The sequence below is a fragment of the Brachycentrus maculatus genome, unplaced genomic scaffold (assembly GCF_059751285.1).
Source record: "Brachycentrus maculatus isolate JH-2025_06_01 unplaced genomic scaffold, ASM5975128v1 h1tg000056l, whole genome shotgun sequence".
Taxonomy (NCBI): domain Eukaryota; kingdom Metazoa; phylum Arthropoda; class Insecta; order Trichoptera; family Brachycentridae; genus Brachycentrus; species Brachycentrus maculatus.
The window spans coordinates 842,297-860,085 of record NW_028280810.1 but is presented as its reverse complement, the minus strand read 5'-3'; the positions used below and the strand labels follow the sequence as shown (position 1 = coordinate 860,085).

Sequence of the window (17,789 nt, the reverse complement as noted above, 5' to 3'; positions counted from 1 at the left end):
AGTTTCCTTGCCTCTTGAAAACGCTTGCTTTGTGAATATACTCCACTTTCTTTGATGGTTTTCCGTTAGAGAAACATTGGGGAGAAGTAACCAATGGCACTTGTGATTACTAGAGCACTTCACTGCACGTTAGTTCGAGTGGAAGAACTGCACGGAGTCGAGTGATCGACTAAACCTAAATGTACCATAAGCTGAAAGCTTTTCCGCTTTGAGGGCTTTGGGGGTTACTTTTTATTTGTCCAAGATACTTTTTTCGGAAATTTATATTATTTTGTAGAAAAATTATACTTGTTACACCACGAAGGCGGATGATATTTCGGTATGAAAGTAATGTATTTTTAATTACTTGTTAAATACTACTATTTCTTAAAATCTAATGTTACACGTGTTTCATTGTATGTTTACAAATGATGCGGAATGCATCAAAGTACGTGTCACATTAGATACGTTCTTTGAGAAGAAATATTGGTATTTACCAAGTAACACTTTTATTAAAAATAGATAGATATTACTATTAATTAAGCCGCTTAGGCTCATTATTAGAAATAGGTATAAAATTGTGGTAGAGTGGGATCGAACCGAGAAACTCTTACTAAAGAGTCCGCGACATTAGCCACGGAACCACAACCCGACACTTGTTTAAAATTGTTAATATTATACGCGGCTTACACTCCTATGACGCCGGCATTGTCCCCGAAGAAGTCCCTCCGGAGCGTGCCCTTGTAGTGGTGGAGCGAGGGCATGGAAGGCCTGTGCGGGAGGGCCTCCTCCCTGCGGAAGGCCGTCTCGATGCCCTCGGGCGTGAAGGCGAACACGAGGTCGGGGTGGCCGAGCAGCCCCCCCACGCGCACCACCTTGCCGTACCTACTGCGGAGGTCCAGCATCACCTGGTCCAGCGAGTCGATCTTGTAGTGGCCTGAAATCAAATCAACAATCGACATTTTGTGTGCAGCTCTTTACTTTGAAAATTAACCCTAGATGGTTTATTCAATTCGCAACATTTTGAATGTGTCCAAATACTTGTTCACAAAATCTGGATTATCTCCAATTACAGGAGTTATTTTCATATTATTTTTTTTGACATCTCATCAAAGATGAAGAAGAATATGGAAGTCTGGGCATTTACGGGGCTGACGACCGTCATAGGCTGGTTTAAGTGATCACTTTACATACGTGTAACATTCACCAATTCTAACAATATATATATATATATATATATATATATATATATATATATATATATATATATATATATATATATATATATATATATATATATATATATACATATATACATATATATATATATATATATATATATATATATATATATATATATATATATATATATATATATATATATATATATATATATATATATATATATATATATATATGTATGTATATTGTTTTTCTATAGTTTATTGATCTCGCCCCGCCTCGCCTATTGCGATAATCTGAACTAGAATTCACAATTTCCGCGTTAGTGCAATTTTGCCAAACAACAAACTATCGCTACCCTAGTTTCTCGACGCCAATAAAGTATATCGAAATACGAGCCGCGAGCGTGGATACTTGTTTCTCCATTCAATACCATAATAATAATTAGCCAGATGCTATTCGGTTGCATTCTTTTCTTTATCTAAACGCTCTTGTAGCGGGAGGTTTTGTAACACTTACAGTACACGCCGTCCACTGCTATTGCAACAACGGACGAGATAATTCTCCGCTCAGGCTGACGTTTTCCTGTTTACTAATGATCGATCGCCACGCGAATACTTGTTGGGTGATTTACCCTTTTGGAGGCATGTATTTCTATTAACAGATAATCAATGAAGACGTGTCTACAATAAAAATAAAACTTAAAACTGAGTATTTTCGTAACTGTATTCGTGATTACTTTTTCTCTTTTCACCTTATAAATTAATGTGAACTTTTTAATATCCGATGGTTATTTTATTCATTTTTAATTTATGTTTTACTCGGTAAATAGATATGTTTCTTAAATTCTAATGTATCACTTGTTTCGGTGCATTCCGCTTCATTGTTGATGCGGAATGCGTCAAAAATGCATAAAAATCACGAAAAGTGGTATTCACCAAGTAAAACTTAAATGGATAAATATTAATGCGGATAGCATCAATCACGAAAAGTGGTATTCATCAAGTAAAACTTAAATGGATAAATATTACCACAAAGTGACTGCCGAATCATAACAATGAAATAAAAATATATATGTAGATGTCTTCAACTTGAGAAACCAACTCCAACTCCATACATCTACCTTTTTTATTTGAAAAAAAGTACATTTGTCTTTTCTCGTACTTCCATCTTCAAACATATTAATAAAAAAAAAACGATCTTTTATCTCAAGTTTTTTTGTCTTTTTTTTAATTATCTAGATTGTGGGTTAAATATTTCTTTATTTACTTAACACGAGTATAATTTTATTAGACTTGCCTCTTAATAGTGTTAGCCTAGATAACAGGTTCAGCCGTTTGTATGAAATCGAAACACTACCGGTATCGAAACAGGTTTTGCGCGTTAAAACAATATTTTATTTGTCAATGGCCATAATCATTTTAGCTGATTACTTCGATAACATTATAGAATATATATATTTTGATTATAATTTGATTATTTGATAAACCACGAGCCTGTTTTTTTTTTAAATCTTAAGCTGTTTAAACAACTTTTTTTATTATTCCCCATTTGTAACTCTTATTAAGATGAAATTTGTATTAAAACCTCTTTGAACTGCGCAATATCTAATCTCATTCCAACATAGAGGGAGTTCACAACAACAATGTATTTTGGATTGAGAAAAGATTAGTAAAAGATTAGATTTGTACGAGAAAATTATGGGCGTCGCCTTACCTATGAACGGCGCAAACCGCCACGAGTTACCCACGAAGGGCAGCTGCCTGGGGCCCGGGATCTCGGAATAGGGCTTGACTCCGGAGTCTACCCTGTCTCCGCTCTCTGCGATGTAGCCCGCCCCGCCTGCCCCGCCGACCCCTCCTTCCCCTCGCAGCTCGACGGGAATGGCTGAAGAGAAGGTGGACCTTCGTATCATCCGAATCATGCTGCCTTTAGACATCTTCGTCGGACGCTATCTGCGGCAGCTGCAAATTGAAATTTCACATCAGTACCGAAATAGATAGAAAAAAATTAATTCAAGTTTTAATGAATAATACCACTATTTCTTAAAATCTACTGTGACACGTGTTTCGATGCATTCCGCATCATTTTCAAACTCCGTATACTAACTAAGTAAAACTTAAATCAATAATGGATAGATTTTACAACAAAGTAACTGCGGAATCAATTAATAAAACATTTTGATAATGTTCAAACACTGTATTTACTGAGTAAAACTTAAATTAAAAATGAATAGATTTTACCACAAAGTGACGGCCGAGTCAATCTATGAAAGAAAAAATATTATTTAAAGTGTAAAAGGTATAAAAATTTAAAATTAACATTTTCTTTAATGTTTTTTTGCGGATACTTTGTGGCACATTTTATAAAAACTCTAAAACATGAAAGTCAAACTTTGTTTTTTGGTACTTTCCTCCAACCGGTTTTGACAAGAACCTGGTCATCTTCAGGAAAGGACATGTATTGGACATGCGCATGTCCATCTCTGAAGATGACATGGTTCTTGTCGAAAACGGCTGGAGAAAAGTACGAAAAATAAAAGTGGTTAGAAACAATGTTTGAGTTTAATTCCATAAAGTTTTAGCAATAAATGACTGCAAAATGACATTATCATCTGTAGCGTGAAAATTTCCAAATGAGAGTTTTCGTGCTGTTATTTTTAATTAAAACAATATATATACTCGTATTATCGTCAGAATTAATTCCATCCTATAATTGTTTATTTGCTCGAATATTTTTTTTAATATTTGAAGACAAACCCGTGTTACGAATTACTGGGACAGTCACGTTGAAACTAACCTTCTCGTAGAATGATTTAAATGTTTTTTTTTAAGATAAACATTAACAAACTTATGGATCTTTCTGTGATAGTAACGTTAATTTGTTGAAATCCAAAACTATGAAATTCATTAAAACATTAATGAGGAACTATGAAATTCATTAAAACATTAATGAGGAACTATGAAATTCATTAAAACATTACTGAGGAACTATGAAATTCACTAAAACATTAATGAGGAACTATGAAATTCACTAAAACATTAATGAGGAACTATGAAATTCACTAAAATATTAATGAGGAACTATGAAATTCACTAAAACATTAATGAGGAACTATGAAATTCACTAAAACATTAATGAGGAACTATGAAATTCATTAAAACATTACTGAGGAACTATGAAATTCACTAAAACATTAATGAGGAACTATGAAATTCACTAAAACATTAATGAGGAACTATGAAATTCACTAAAATATTAATGAGGAACTATGAAATTCACTAAAACATTAATGAGGAACTATGAAATTCATTAAAACATTAATCACAAAAAATATTAATGAGGCTACCATGCTGGAGGTCCCGGGTTCGATTCCCGGGGGGACAAAAAAGGTGTTTTTTCAGTATATTATTTATTTAATATTACTCGAATAGTAAAAAAAATCACGTTGCCTTTATAAAATTAGCGATCAACTTAACATTGCATAAATTTGATACAGCGCCCTATGCGGAACTGGGCCCAATTGAGGCTAAGAAGAAGAAGAACATTATAAAACGTGTAGATAAACAATAATCTTGTTTATAATGATATGCAGAAAATCTGGTATCCGAGAGTTGTCTATCTCCGCGGTCAACATTATGTCATAGCGGCAAGCGGCAAGGTGCCGGCTGTGATGTAAGCGAAAGTAAGCGAGCGAGCCGCTGGCTTTATGATATAACTTGCCCCACTTGGCTAGCGTGGCTTTGACCTTATTGCTGTCGAGTTTTCGCCTTCGCTTCGGTCACATTTTTGTCGGCACTATTAGTGACTTTTTTGTCGGTTCAATGCTATTTTCTGCATCGATGTCCGTTCAAGAGGTGATAACTGCGATTTATTATAAACTCCAAATATAAAGTATCCCATTAATGATACGATGGGAAATAAAGGATGTTATAAAAATAGGTATTTTTGCAATACAAATTTGTTTTCTTGTTGTATCTTTGAACTTGAAAGCGCTTTTTAATTTCGCTTGATAAATATCACAATAGTGGAATTTTAATCGAAATGGATAGATATTGATTCTCAATGCTTACATCCGTGCATATATATATATATATATATATATATATATATATATATATATATATATATATATATATATATATATATATAACACAGACTTTGTATACGTAATATTAGAATCAGGGTATATTTACCCAAATTTTAAAAATAACCCTTCTATCGAATGGAAAACGTAGTTTAATTTATCGATACATTTTCTAGCCACAGCAAACCGAATTCGAAAGCATTGAAAACATTCTTCTCACCCAATTTATTGACATTTTGGTTTAATATGAATTGCTCTATTTTTCCTTAAATATCTTTCATAGGCCTCAATATACTTTGCAGATTCATTTTCGGATGAAATTATTTTATGATTGGTATGATTAAGAACTTGTTGACAGATAGAACTCAAAATAGTTACAAACATTCGTGCTTAGGCAGGAAATAATGGATTAATATGAAATAAGTACATCATAACGAGAGTTTGTTTTTAAATTATTTTATTGTATTACCTGCTAATTAACGGGTTCGACACCTGTGAAAACAGTTTTGTAATCAGATTTATAAACAACTGCACGTGTTTGTGGTTTGTAACTAGTCATATTGATTTCGAAACGATTGCACTACACAAAAGGTAATTAATATCTATGCATTTACACTCATATTTAATACTCAAAAACTTCTTTTTATTGTTTACAAGAATTTTTATAATATGTAGTCCTTTCTGCAAATATTTATTTCTATAAAAAAAATAGGTACCATAAATAAAAACGGACAATGGATTTCCTAGCCCGAAAATGTTCAAAGACCTTTTTATCTTGATGTTTCGAGAATAGTAGTAATTTGAATCTAAACGTTACTTTCCTTTTTTTAACTGCGAATACGATGCCACGTTATCTAATCGGTTACTCCGTATTTTATTTCCTTCAACTCATTCACCGGCTTTATTAAATCTTTCGGAAAAGATGTTACCAATATTATCGCGCAAATTGTTGCTACAAGTGCTCAACTCTCATTTCTCGTGTTGCGTTTACATTCGCACTTTTTGAGAGTGGCGAAATAAAGGCGAACCTTTAAATGGAAGGTCTAATTGATTTGTCACACACATCTCGAAAGAACCGCGTAATAATTCCTGTATTATATGCTGAATGCGTTTTGCAATGAATGGGTTTCTTTACATTCATCGCAAACAGGTAAATGAATTTATAAGGTTATTTCGTAATCTGTAAAGAAGTACACGTTTGCAGAACGATCCACGTGAGATGTTTCAAGATGAAGTTGTTTCTAGGAGACGTTAGTTTATTCCAGCATGAAACATGTGAAAAGTTAGCCAATTGGCAACATGTTGTGTATTTGACCCACGTGAGATATTTCAAGCAAAAATTGATTCGTTTCTAGGAGACGCTAGTAAATTCCATCTGGAAACGTATGAAAAGTTAGCCAATTGGCAACATACGTGAGATATTTCATGAAAAAGTAAGGTTGTTTCTAAGAGACGTTAGTTTATTTCAGCTGGAAACGTATGAAAATTTGGCCTATTAGCAACATCTTATGTACGTGACCTACGTGAGATATTAAAAAAAAGTTATTTCTATGAGACGCTAGTTTATTAGCAATATCGTATGTATTTATACTACAATGGTTATACAAGAACATCGTACAGTAAATTGAGCAAACGCGTTTCTCCGGTAGTTAGTCGGGTTTGAGTGTTACCGGAACGTCTCCGTATAAAGATGTCATGGTACATTGCCAACACAGGTGCCTAATAATCATTATGTATAAAATCTTCAAAATGTAGGCATACCGATTGCTCGTCAAGCTTTTACAACAACTACATAACTTTCTTATTGGTCAACTATATTGCATAGTAAATTGCTTGGCAAAAAAGTTTTCGTATTATATGAATTTAATATGCTTGTAATTTTTATATTTCATTTAATTATTGCACCGTTTTAACACTAAACATTCTTTAATTCCTCAATTTTGTTTTTACTTATCTTCAATTACTTGTGATTTAAAAATGGGGTCTCACGTTAGTTTTTTATCGGAACATTGTAACATGTTTTTTTTATATATTTACATTTTCAAAATTGCGACTTACTCGTACAATGCCAACCTACAGTCGACTTAACACGCTTCGGACGGGAAAGGTATTTCTACCCGTTCGGTTGATTGATGCTTAAGGACGGGAAGGCTATTTTTACCTTCTGCGCCAGCTTCATTTCAAAGGCAGAAATGAAGGAATTATCCAATGTTTTTATATGAATATTATATACCAATATCTTTGTTAAGATCTCAACTATTTGTACATAATGATCAAATCCCGTCACTAACGGTCCACAGACGTAAAAAATACCCGTCTGAAATGTGTTTTAATAGTGGTAAGTTTAAAATTTCGGTATCCCTTCGATATTTTTAATGCGCGTGTAATTCGTTATATTTTTTTTGGTTGATGTATTAAAACGTTGGATGTTCAATGGGCATTCGCTACTTTGAATTTATTGTTAGCTAAAGTAATTGGTATATTGCTCTTCGAGTGCACATTCAGCATGCACAATGGATGTCATGCCCGGACAATTGCATTACGATGTCATCGTAATAACACAGGATGCACCGCTCGACCGGGAGACAATCACTCCCTTGTGCACTACCGGCATATTTCGTCAAGTCCGCAGTCCCATTTCCTTGTTCGACGACATTAGATGGGAATACCATAATTTAATGAACCATCATTTCGATTGTTCGATAATGGACGATCAATTGGACTTTACGTCACTAATAATGATATTAAAATTCTGTATTCGATGAAACAAGTAAACTGTTGCCTCTTTGAGTGTTTGGTTTACAGAATTGTGAAATTTTGTTTATTATGATCTGTAACGAATCGTAAATTACTGTTGGATTGGTTGCTTTGTTTTACTGTTCCACATTATGACATTCTGATGAAAACAACATTGGTCATTTTGTTTTCTAATTTTACGCAATTATTTTTCTACAATATTTCGTTTTTAATCGCGTCTAAACGCACTCATTTTCCGAAATTTTATTTTTTGACAAAATTGGCAAAGTAACCACGAAACCCGCATATTCAAAGGCTTGACAAAAACAAAAATTGAAGTTTATGTGTATGGGAATGAAGTTTTAAAAATAATACATGCACGCCTGGATAAATTTCTAGGGTTAATTACAATGTTCGCCAGGAACTGTAGAATTCGAAAAACGAAAAAAAACTTCAAAATGCATCTTTTAAATTTGTAGTCGTGATTTTTAAATATATAATAAGTACTATACGTGTATTAAAAGTACATTATGTGTATTAGGCATAAATTTACTTATCTTAAAATAAGCCAAAATATGTGTTTAATTTATGATTACACGAAGCTACTAGAAGTGATTTGAATTGTAATTAATAATCATGTACCTTCAAATTATTATGTGCATTCTCTATGTATCACAAAAATTCTTTCGTTTCTTAGTTTGCTTAATAATTCGTTTTATCTACAATATTCATAATATAAAACCTTTTTTTATCGTATTTTTAATCAATAATTTTTTCAATTGATAAAATAATAAAATGTTTTATTTATTTAGATATAGTAACGCGTATATATATTTTTTAATATATTATTAGATTAAAACCAATATTTTTAGCTTTTCCACTTTATTAATAAAGTGGAAAAGCTAATAATATTGGTTTTAATCTAATAATATATTAAAAATGCAATTCCATCACGAAGTGTCAGTGGATAATATAAATCTATTATATTTTTTAAATATACATGTTAGTAGATAAACTATAAATTGTTATTCATCATATTATATAAATTATTGTAATCTAATGTTTTTTATGGAATGTTTTCGCTCGTACCTTTTGCTATCGTTAAGGCTTCACGAATCAATTTACAGAAGCATACTACATTTAAAAAAATATATGTTAAGTTGTAGGGCTTGATAGCAGTTCCAAGCTTTATGTGGATTTGTATGTAATGTGTTGCGGGATTCGGAGGCTGTAACTGTAGCAATGCGCTAATGGCGAGAGTGAAATTTCTTAAGCACTTAGAAAACATTAAGGCACTTTGTTCGGCTTGCTCCAGCTTCGAGATTATCTAATAACGACATACATTTTATGCACACTCATATGCTTTATAAATTGAATTGAGTGATAATGACAGTAAATTTATAAAACTATTTTATTTGTCAATTAATTTATGATTTTGACTTACCGTTGTTCACTTTTTAAACTTTTAACAAGCACTTTTCGGCAGATTGATACGAATAGTTAGTGTCCACAAAGAAAAACAGAATGAAGAACTTTTATCGATTATATTAATATATTATTGTCAAAATTTTAATATTGTGGCAATATTTAAATATCTGTTAAAAACTGAAGTTATCCCACCCAATTGTTATTTTTATTTCTTAAATTAATTTATCGTTTTTTCATAGGAGTTTTGAACCCATTGAACTAACCATTATCGCCAGCCTAATTTTTAAATTATTTTTATTTGTTTAGTTTTCTCCCCCTGTCCGAAGCCATTAATTGCATTGCGGGTGTTAAATATTTATTTTATTAATGTCTCCTTTTGTTTTTTGTGGTGGCAAAAATCACTAAATATAACCAAAAATCAATCGAAATATAATCGAATGTTTTCTTTGCCGCGTAGACTCACTCTCGTGTCTTAATTTATTTCATTTTTTTCGGTGAAAATTTGGCTGATTTGTACATGCGTGATTTATTTGTCTGATCTGTATTTGAGAGCGATGAGACGCGCGAACGCGACGGACGCGTATATGGTTTTGACAAGCCGAAGCCTCCGAGGAGCCGCAGCCCTCTCGGCCTTATCCCACCACATGGTCATCCGCCCCACAAACGCCCCTCTATACGAGACTGTGCGTATTCCGATATCGCGGACAAAAAATGTATTGTGAAAAGAAACGGCGCTCGCAATCACCACCGGTTCAGAATAAGCCAATAGCCGAATTATATTATAACACGCGTGTTACAACATCGCAATGAATACAGGAAATTCTGTAGTCGAGACTGGAGATGGTTAGTGATAAAACTCTTTTGATTTCGTATTATTTTATATTAATATCTAACATAGATTTAAAAAAATGGATGTCTTGATATTTACTGGGCTTTCGACGTGTTTTTTTTTTTTTTTTTTTAGTTAGTTAGTTTAAGTAATCACTTAATACACGTGTAATATTCACTATTCTACCCATGATTGACGATCGTATTACTCAAATTTCGGAAGTTGTATTTATCCTTCAATTAACACCTTCTTTTACATGCGAGTTTTCCGCATCATTTATGGTATTAATTCGGTTATTTTATAACTCACTTATTTACCATCAGTTGAAAAAATATACTCAATAGAGTATAGGTAGCCAATAATTGTCTCTTTTTTAATGTGTTAATTAATGCTAATTGATTTTCGTGAACATTAGGAAAATCTCTATATGTCTAATCAACGCATAAAACCTACAATAATTATTCATTATCTTATAACTATACGTACGTCTAACGAGCCGTATTCATTCACGCACTTGACTGTAAACATTATCCGAAGGACGACCCCCAGTGATTCCGCATATACAAGTGGCGTTCTTCGCTGCGCTTGTGCTGTGATACGCTCGCGTTCTGTTTCGTGATTCTGGCCATTTTTTATTTTTATTTTTGGTGTACATTATGTTGATCAAATTTTATAAATATACGTTTTTTTAGAGGTACACAAATTTGAATTTCCCGCACTAAATTGATGGTGGCACCCGCCGTGTGGTATGTTGCGCCATATTGTTGAAAACACAGCTTTGTCACATCAATGCCATTCAACTGAGGTACGAAGAAGTCGGTAATCATGGTTTTGTAGCGCTCTCCATTGACCGTTACATTCTGGCCGGCATCGTCTTTAAAAAAATATGGGCCAATGATTTCACCTGCCCATAAAGCACACCAAACAATGACTTTTAAAGCCACACGGCTGGTGCCACCATCAATTTATTGTGAGAAATTTTAATTTTGTGTACCTCTAAAAAAGACCATATATATCATCAGTATGTAAAAATTGACATGGATCTTCCTCGAAAGACATCGAGAGGAAGACCAGAAAATTCATGAACGCTACAGAAAGATAACATAATTCGAAGGCATGGCCTAGATGACGTATATGATAGAAGGACCTTCAACCCGAAGATGTGGAGAGCTAACACCACCAGCCTACAAAGACGATAGGTTGGGATAGAACCAGGAAGAAGAAGATCATCGTATGTAAAAAGTTTACTATGAAAGAACGCACCTTTGACCTTAACCTTTTTAACCTTACTCGCTTGAGCTATTTTTAGCTAGGTATTTTTTGACATCTCATCAAAGATGAAGAAGAATATGGGAGTCTGGGCATTTACAGGGCTGACGACCGTCATAGACTGGTTTAAATAATCACTTTACACACGTGTAACATTCACCAATTTTACCCATTATTGACAACCACACTACTCAAATTCTTGAAAGTTCTATATATATGAACCAATTTTGAAACATTGTTCTTGAATCACTAGAACTTCACTAGAGACATCTATTGGTGAGATGAGTCGTCAGCCCCGTAAATGCCCAGACTTCCATATTCTTCTTCATCTTTGATGAGATGTAAAAAAATGATATGAAAATAACTCCTGTAATTAGAGATAATAATAATAATTATAGGTAATACTAGATAATCCAGATTTGTGAACTAGTATTTGGACACCCTCAAAATGTTGTAGACTTTATGGTAAACGAAATGTGCATGCAAATACTACTTCGCGATTATCTTCAACTTAAAAGAAGCATCTCTAATAATGCAGGTTTCACATAACTTATCCATGTTTTTTTTATATTCTTCATTTGTATTCGAGGCTTGGTTTTGTATTTTCGTAAAAAAAAACTATTATCTATTTTTAATTTTCCAGACTTCATGGGAACTTACGTAGTTGTTTTGTATCAATTGACCAGTTTAATTTAAAACAAAATATATTGAAGTTTTTCAAAGTATCATTTATCTTAATGTTTTTTATTATCTTTTTTCCTTCTTAATGTCACTGGTTTTATTCTGGCTTTTAAATAAGGATGTAGGCACTGTCACGTGTAAGTATTTTATTCTCCAACGGATATTCATTCGGATGATGAACATTTAAAAATTTGTATTAAGTTGTATTTAATTATTTAAATTCTCTTTTTATAGTGACATAATATTATAGTGTTAAAATAGCATTGATTTTATTAAATATGTGTAAATCCGTGTTGATACATTCTTGTCAATCTTTAGCATATTTATTTTTTAATTTTACTGAAATCTGGTATTTATTTAAACCGCCTCCCTGGTGTAATGGTTAGCATGCTGTGCTGAAGGTCCCGGGTTCCAGGCCCGGGTCCCAGGGGAGGGTCAAATAAATATAACTGTTTTTTTCACTCTAATAGTTATTCAATATCAATCACCCTGGACTGGTACCTAATTCTGATACCAGTCCAGGGTAAAATTGAAATGGACTGTTCCTCCGCTTCAGGTAACAAAAGCGGAGGAGTGATCACCTTTCATTCATGTGTGCAGTTCGCTATGCACCATTGAGTGAGGAAAAGGGTTTGAAGAAGAAGATTTATTTAATAAGATTCTTTATTTGTTTCTATAAATTTTGTGGGGATGTTTGTTAAAAATATCTATAAATTAAACCGTTCATTTTTAAAATGCGCTGCGTTTGTTTTAACGTAATGTTTTATGTCTGAAACGTGATTTTGCATATGACACGTGGTATCGCACGCACGTTTGGTGTGACCTAAAAGTGTCACGACTTATTTTTCTGTCTGTTGTGTCAACACGATTACACAACCTTTGTTGACAAGGCGCATTTTTAATTTATCCGTATACCACCGCCTCTTATTAATGGCAAAAACAAACAATCGAAACATTGTTTGATAACACATTTTTTTCGCCCCAAGGACATTTGTATTCTCAACGAAAACAGTATTGAATCTATCAATTAACAAAAAAACTTAAATTTCCGTTCGTCTGCGTATCGTTTCCTCGCATTATTAATTATTGTAAACCCATTTCATACGTTGGAATTACATTTACTCATATATATGGTCCTTTTTTTAGGGGTATACAAATTCAAATTTCCCGCGCTAAATTGATGGTGGCACCCGCCGTGTGGCATGTTGCGCCATCTTGTTGAAACCACAGCTCTGTCATATCAATGCCATTCAAGTGTGGTACGAAGAAGTCAGTAATCATGTTTCTGTTAAACGGATTAACAAAATAAAAACAATCGTCAGTCTAAAACGGATTCTAATGTAAGCTGACAATAAAAAAAATTGAGCTGGAATATCATATATCGCACAGAGTACCTATAAGAAGTCAATAATGTATTACAGTCAACCCCACCATACGTACACTATTGTAAGGTTTTCCCCTATAACGTTCGCAACAGTTTTTTTTTTTCCTATAATGGTAATCACATATAATGAAATGTATATTCGGTCGAGTTATTCCCGTTAGTTAAAATGTAAAAATACAATGATACAAAATTAACTCCCTATAACGTTCCCTTCGGTGACGCAGAACCTATCTCAACGTTACGGGGGGGGGGGGGTTATTGTATATCATATCAATGGTGGAAAGTGAGAAATATGCAAGAAAAACCTTAGCTACAAAATGTATTATTTACTCTCTGATGATTTTTTTCTTGCCTCGAATATTCTTGGTTTAGCGTGTTATTTTTTTAAATCAATCAACAGGTTATAAACTTACTTTAATAGAAAGGTATTTAGATGATATACATAAAACATGGTCCAGAGAGACAAGTCATTTGAAGACTTGGGATCTAAATTTATGATTTTTTTATGTTATTATTTATTCAAATATTCATTTATTTGTATAATCTTGATTTATTCTTTACTGTAAACTAACTTCTCTATTTTTTTAAGTAAGTCCGCGCTGTGTTCAACCCAGCAGCAGCTTATTCGATCGGTTTGTATGTATTCATAACTGTTCGCAGGTGTTGTTTCAGTCAGCAAGTAATATTTTAAACTACCGAACTGGCTCTCGATCGTGAAGCTTTTCTAAGAACCGATCCTGAAATACAAGTTTTCAATAGTAATTTATTACCGGATTTCGTGTTCCTTTTTGCTTCCAACAGATTTACCGAAATAACTCGGGAATTTTGTATGAATCTACAACTTACATTGTTATGTTGATAAAACTTTCATTTTGTTGATTTCTACAAATAAAAAGCGTAAGGAGTGGTGTATAAATATATTTAGAAGAAAAAAATGCGTTTTACTTACATATTATTTTTGGTTTTGAAAACCACTGCAATACTATCAACCGGTTATCGGACTAGGACGTTTCTTATTAAGGATTAATATTTGACGTTCATGGCATGTCTTCAAATTTAAATAAATTACGAATTTTTTCAATAGCGTCTCTTGACATAATATCCTGATATCTTGTTATAAATTCTACAGGTGCAAGAAACAATCAAAAATTCAAAACGGCAAATGTTCAAGACATAGAAAGGAGAGTGAATGCTGGGAACAGAGTGAATGGTGCGCTAAAATCAGTTTTAGCAAATAAAAATCTATCAGCGGAAGCTAAAGCTACACAATGGAGTTCTGGTTCCAACCCTTATGTATGGAAGCGAAGCATGGAGTTGTCAAAAGAAGGATGAAAGCAGACTGAATGCAGTCGAAATGCGATCGCTCAGACGAATGTGTGGCAAAACGATGTTTGATAGATGTTCGAATGATGAAATAAGGAAATAATGTAAGGCTGAGATAAGCATTATCGATAAAATTAAGAAAGGTGTGTTGAGATGGTTTTGACATGTGGAGCGTGTGAGTGAAGAAAGAACGGTTAAACAAATTTATGAGGCGAATGTAGTTGGGAAAAGAAGCAGAGGACGACCGAGGAAAACTTGGCACAATCAGGTATGTCAAATACTTGAAAGCGGCCGGGTCACGAGTCGTAATAATCGTCGGGTATGTATGAGGAGATGCATGAATGTAGAAGAGGCAAAGAATGTTCGCAAAGACAGAGCGGTGTGGCGTTCGATTCTCTCTGCCTACCCCTGCGGGGAAGCGGCGTGATGGTTAGTTAGTTAGTTAGTTAGCAAATGTTCAGGAATGACAAATTAGCGGCTTTTTTTCAAATTTCGCCACCGATCCGCTAAATTTGCAGATTTAGTTCAACTAGTTCCCCGATTTTCCGGATTTTGGCTACTGATGCATTGACTTGGGCTTTCGATAAGTTTTTTAAAAATTAATATAAATAAATGATCTCACAATTACTGCGACTATTGATTGTCAACATCTTGAGTGTGTCCAAATGCTTGTTTACAAAATCTGGATTATCTCTAATTACAGGAGTTATTTTCATATTATTTTTTGACATCTCATCAAAGATGAAGAAGAATATGGAAGTCTGGGCATTTACGGGGCTGACGACCGTCATAGGCTGGTTTAAGTGATCACTTTACACACGTGTAACATTCACCAATTCTACCCATTATTGACAACCGCACTACTCAAATTCTTGAAAATTCTATATGTATGAACCAATTTTGAAACATTGTTCTTGAATCACTAGAACTTAACTAGAGACATCTATTGGTGAGATGAAAAGAAGCTTTTTATTGAGCAGAAACTCTTTTATTAGTATGGTAGGTCGAGGTTCTTCTTCATCTTTGATGAGATGTCAAAAAATAATATGAATAATACTCCTATAATTATAGATAATAATAATAATAATAGGTAATACTAGATAATCCAGATTTGCGAACTAGTATTTGGACACATCTCATCTCACCAATCGAGGTGAGAACTCACCAATAGAGGTCTCTAGTGAAATTCTAGTGATTCAAGAACAATGTTTAAAAATTGGTTCATATATATAGAACTTCCAAGAATTTGAGTAGTGTGGTTGTCAATAATGGGTAGAATTGGTGAATGTTACACGTGTGTAAAGTGATCACTCAAACCAGCCTATGACGGTCGTCAGCCCCGTAAATGCCCAGACTTCCATATTCTTCTTCATCTTTGATGAGATGTCAAAAAATAATTGATTGTCACATAAAAAGATCACAGTGCGGAATTCCACGCTCGACGTCCTCCGATAATAGCAGTGCTCTTGTTGTTATTATGTAACGTACGATAGTATGCCATCTCTAGTTTGTATTTGTTATATCTTGTCCGTGTACGGCGTGTCTTTTAACACGAAAATCGTGCTGTTCATACGGAATTAACCCAATTAAAGAGACCGCACGTATTCATCCTCAATTTACCTGGCTTGCCCAACGTGTGACGCACTCCCATTGTGAACATCCACATTCTATACTTAATTCTTAATTCTTACGGCGCATCTGCCCCATACTTCACAGCTCTCAGCTAATTAATGCACACGTTTTGTACTTACTTATCGTTATATCATATTTAGGCAAAAAGAAACATCTTTATTACACATAACGAATGCAAACTATACTATCTGTACCATAATCAAGCTAAATTGTCCATAAAATCAATTATTCATTATATTCATGGCTTATTTTTAAACAAAAAAGGTCTTAATATATTATTAGATTAAAACCAATACTTTTTTTTAGCTTTTCCACTTTATTTTTATTTGACCAGCGACCGGGTTTCGTCGTTACCGACACCATCAGACTGGTGGGAGGCTATACAAATTGTTATGTTATATATAAAACAAGGCAGGAGCTGATAACCATGATTTGATACAATTTTTGTATCAAATCATTCAACTCATTTTCTCAACAAAATTTTATCAAATCATGGTTATCAACTCCTGCCTTGTTTTATATATAACATAACAATTTGTATAGCCTCATACCAGTCTGATGATGTCGGTAACGACAAAACCCGGTCGCTGGTCAAATAAAAATAAAGTAGTAAAGCTAAAAATATTGGTTTTAATCTAAAAATATATTAAAATGCAACTCCATCAGGAAGTGTCAGTGGGTAATATAAATCTATTAAAAAAGGTCTTGCAACTCACTTCATATTAAGTTTCCAAGTATTTTTTTATTATTCTAACATCATTTAAATATTCCTTACAATACCATATTTTATAATTTCGACGAATTATATAAATATAGATATAGACGTACAAACATGGAATTTTGTTATAAGGGAGGAATAGAACCTGCGCCCACGATCTGGGTTATTATGAATCAATGTATTAATTTTTAAATCAAACACGGATTTCGAGTCTACTAAATTGTATTTTATTTAAAAAATATTCGTTTGAAAATGCCATAAGTAGGCGAAACAATTTTCACAAATTTATTTTTATATGTTGTTTTTTAATTAAAATACTACTTAGTAGACTCAAAAAATCTGTATTTGATTTAAAAATTAATACATAAATTAAAATGAAGTTCTACAAATTAAACGCCAAATCAATAAATTACGAAACGTTTGTAATATCATACAATAGTTCACAGTATATTCAAAAAGAAAATTGATTTTGTATCATTTAACTCGTATTTTTTATATCGCTCACTCCTTTCAAGAACGTCATAAATCAAAAATCGTCAAT

The 17,789-nt window shown here is 33.2% G+C and overlaps 2 protein-coding genes across 3 annotated transcripts in view; one reads left to right on the top strand and one right to left on the bottom strand.

Annotated features, from left to right (window-relative positions):
* Galphao (G protein alpha o subunit) overlaps positions 1–17,789 on the top strand; it is a 188,922-nt gene that overhangs the window by 127,850 nt on the left and 43,283 nt on the right. The gene's annotated exons all lie outside the window — the stretch shown is intronic.
* Cyp49a1 (Cytochrome P450 49a1) overlaps positions 1–17,789 on the bottom strand; it is a 77,366-nt gene that overhangs the window by 18,068 nt on the left and 41,509 nt on the right. Inside the window, exons 2-3 of the mRNA XM_088278329.1 lie at positions 2,878–3,125; positions 670–916 (exon numbers count right to left, since the gene is read on the bottom strand). Coding sequence (XP_088134455.1) covers positions 670–916; positions 2,878–3,100 — 470 coding nt within the window. The 5' untranslated portion in view covers positions 3,101–3,125. The remainder of the gene's footprint in view (positions 1–669; positions 917–2,877; positions 3,126–17,789) is intronic.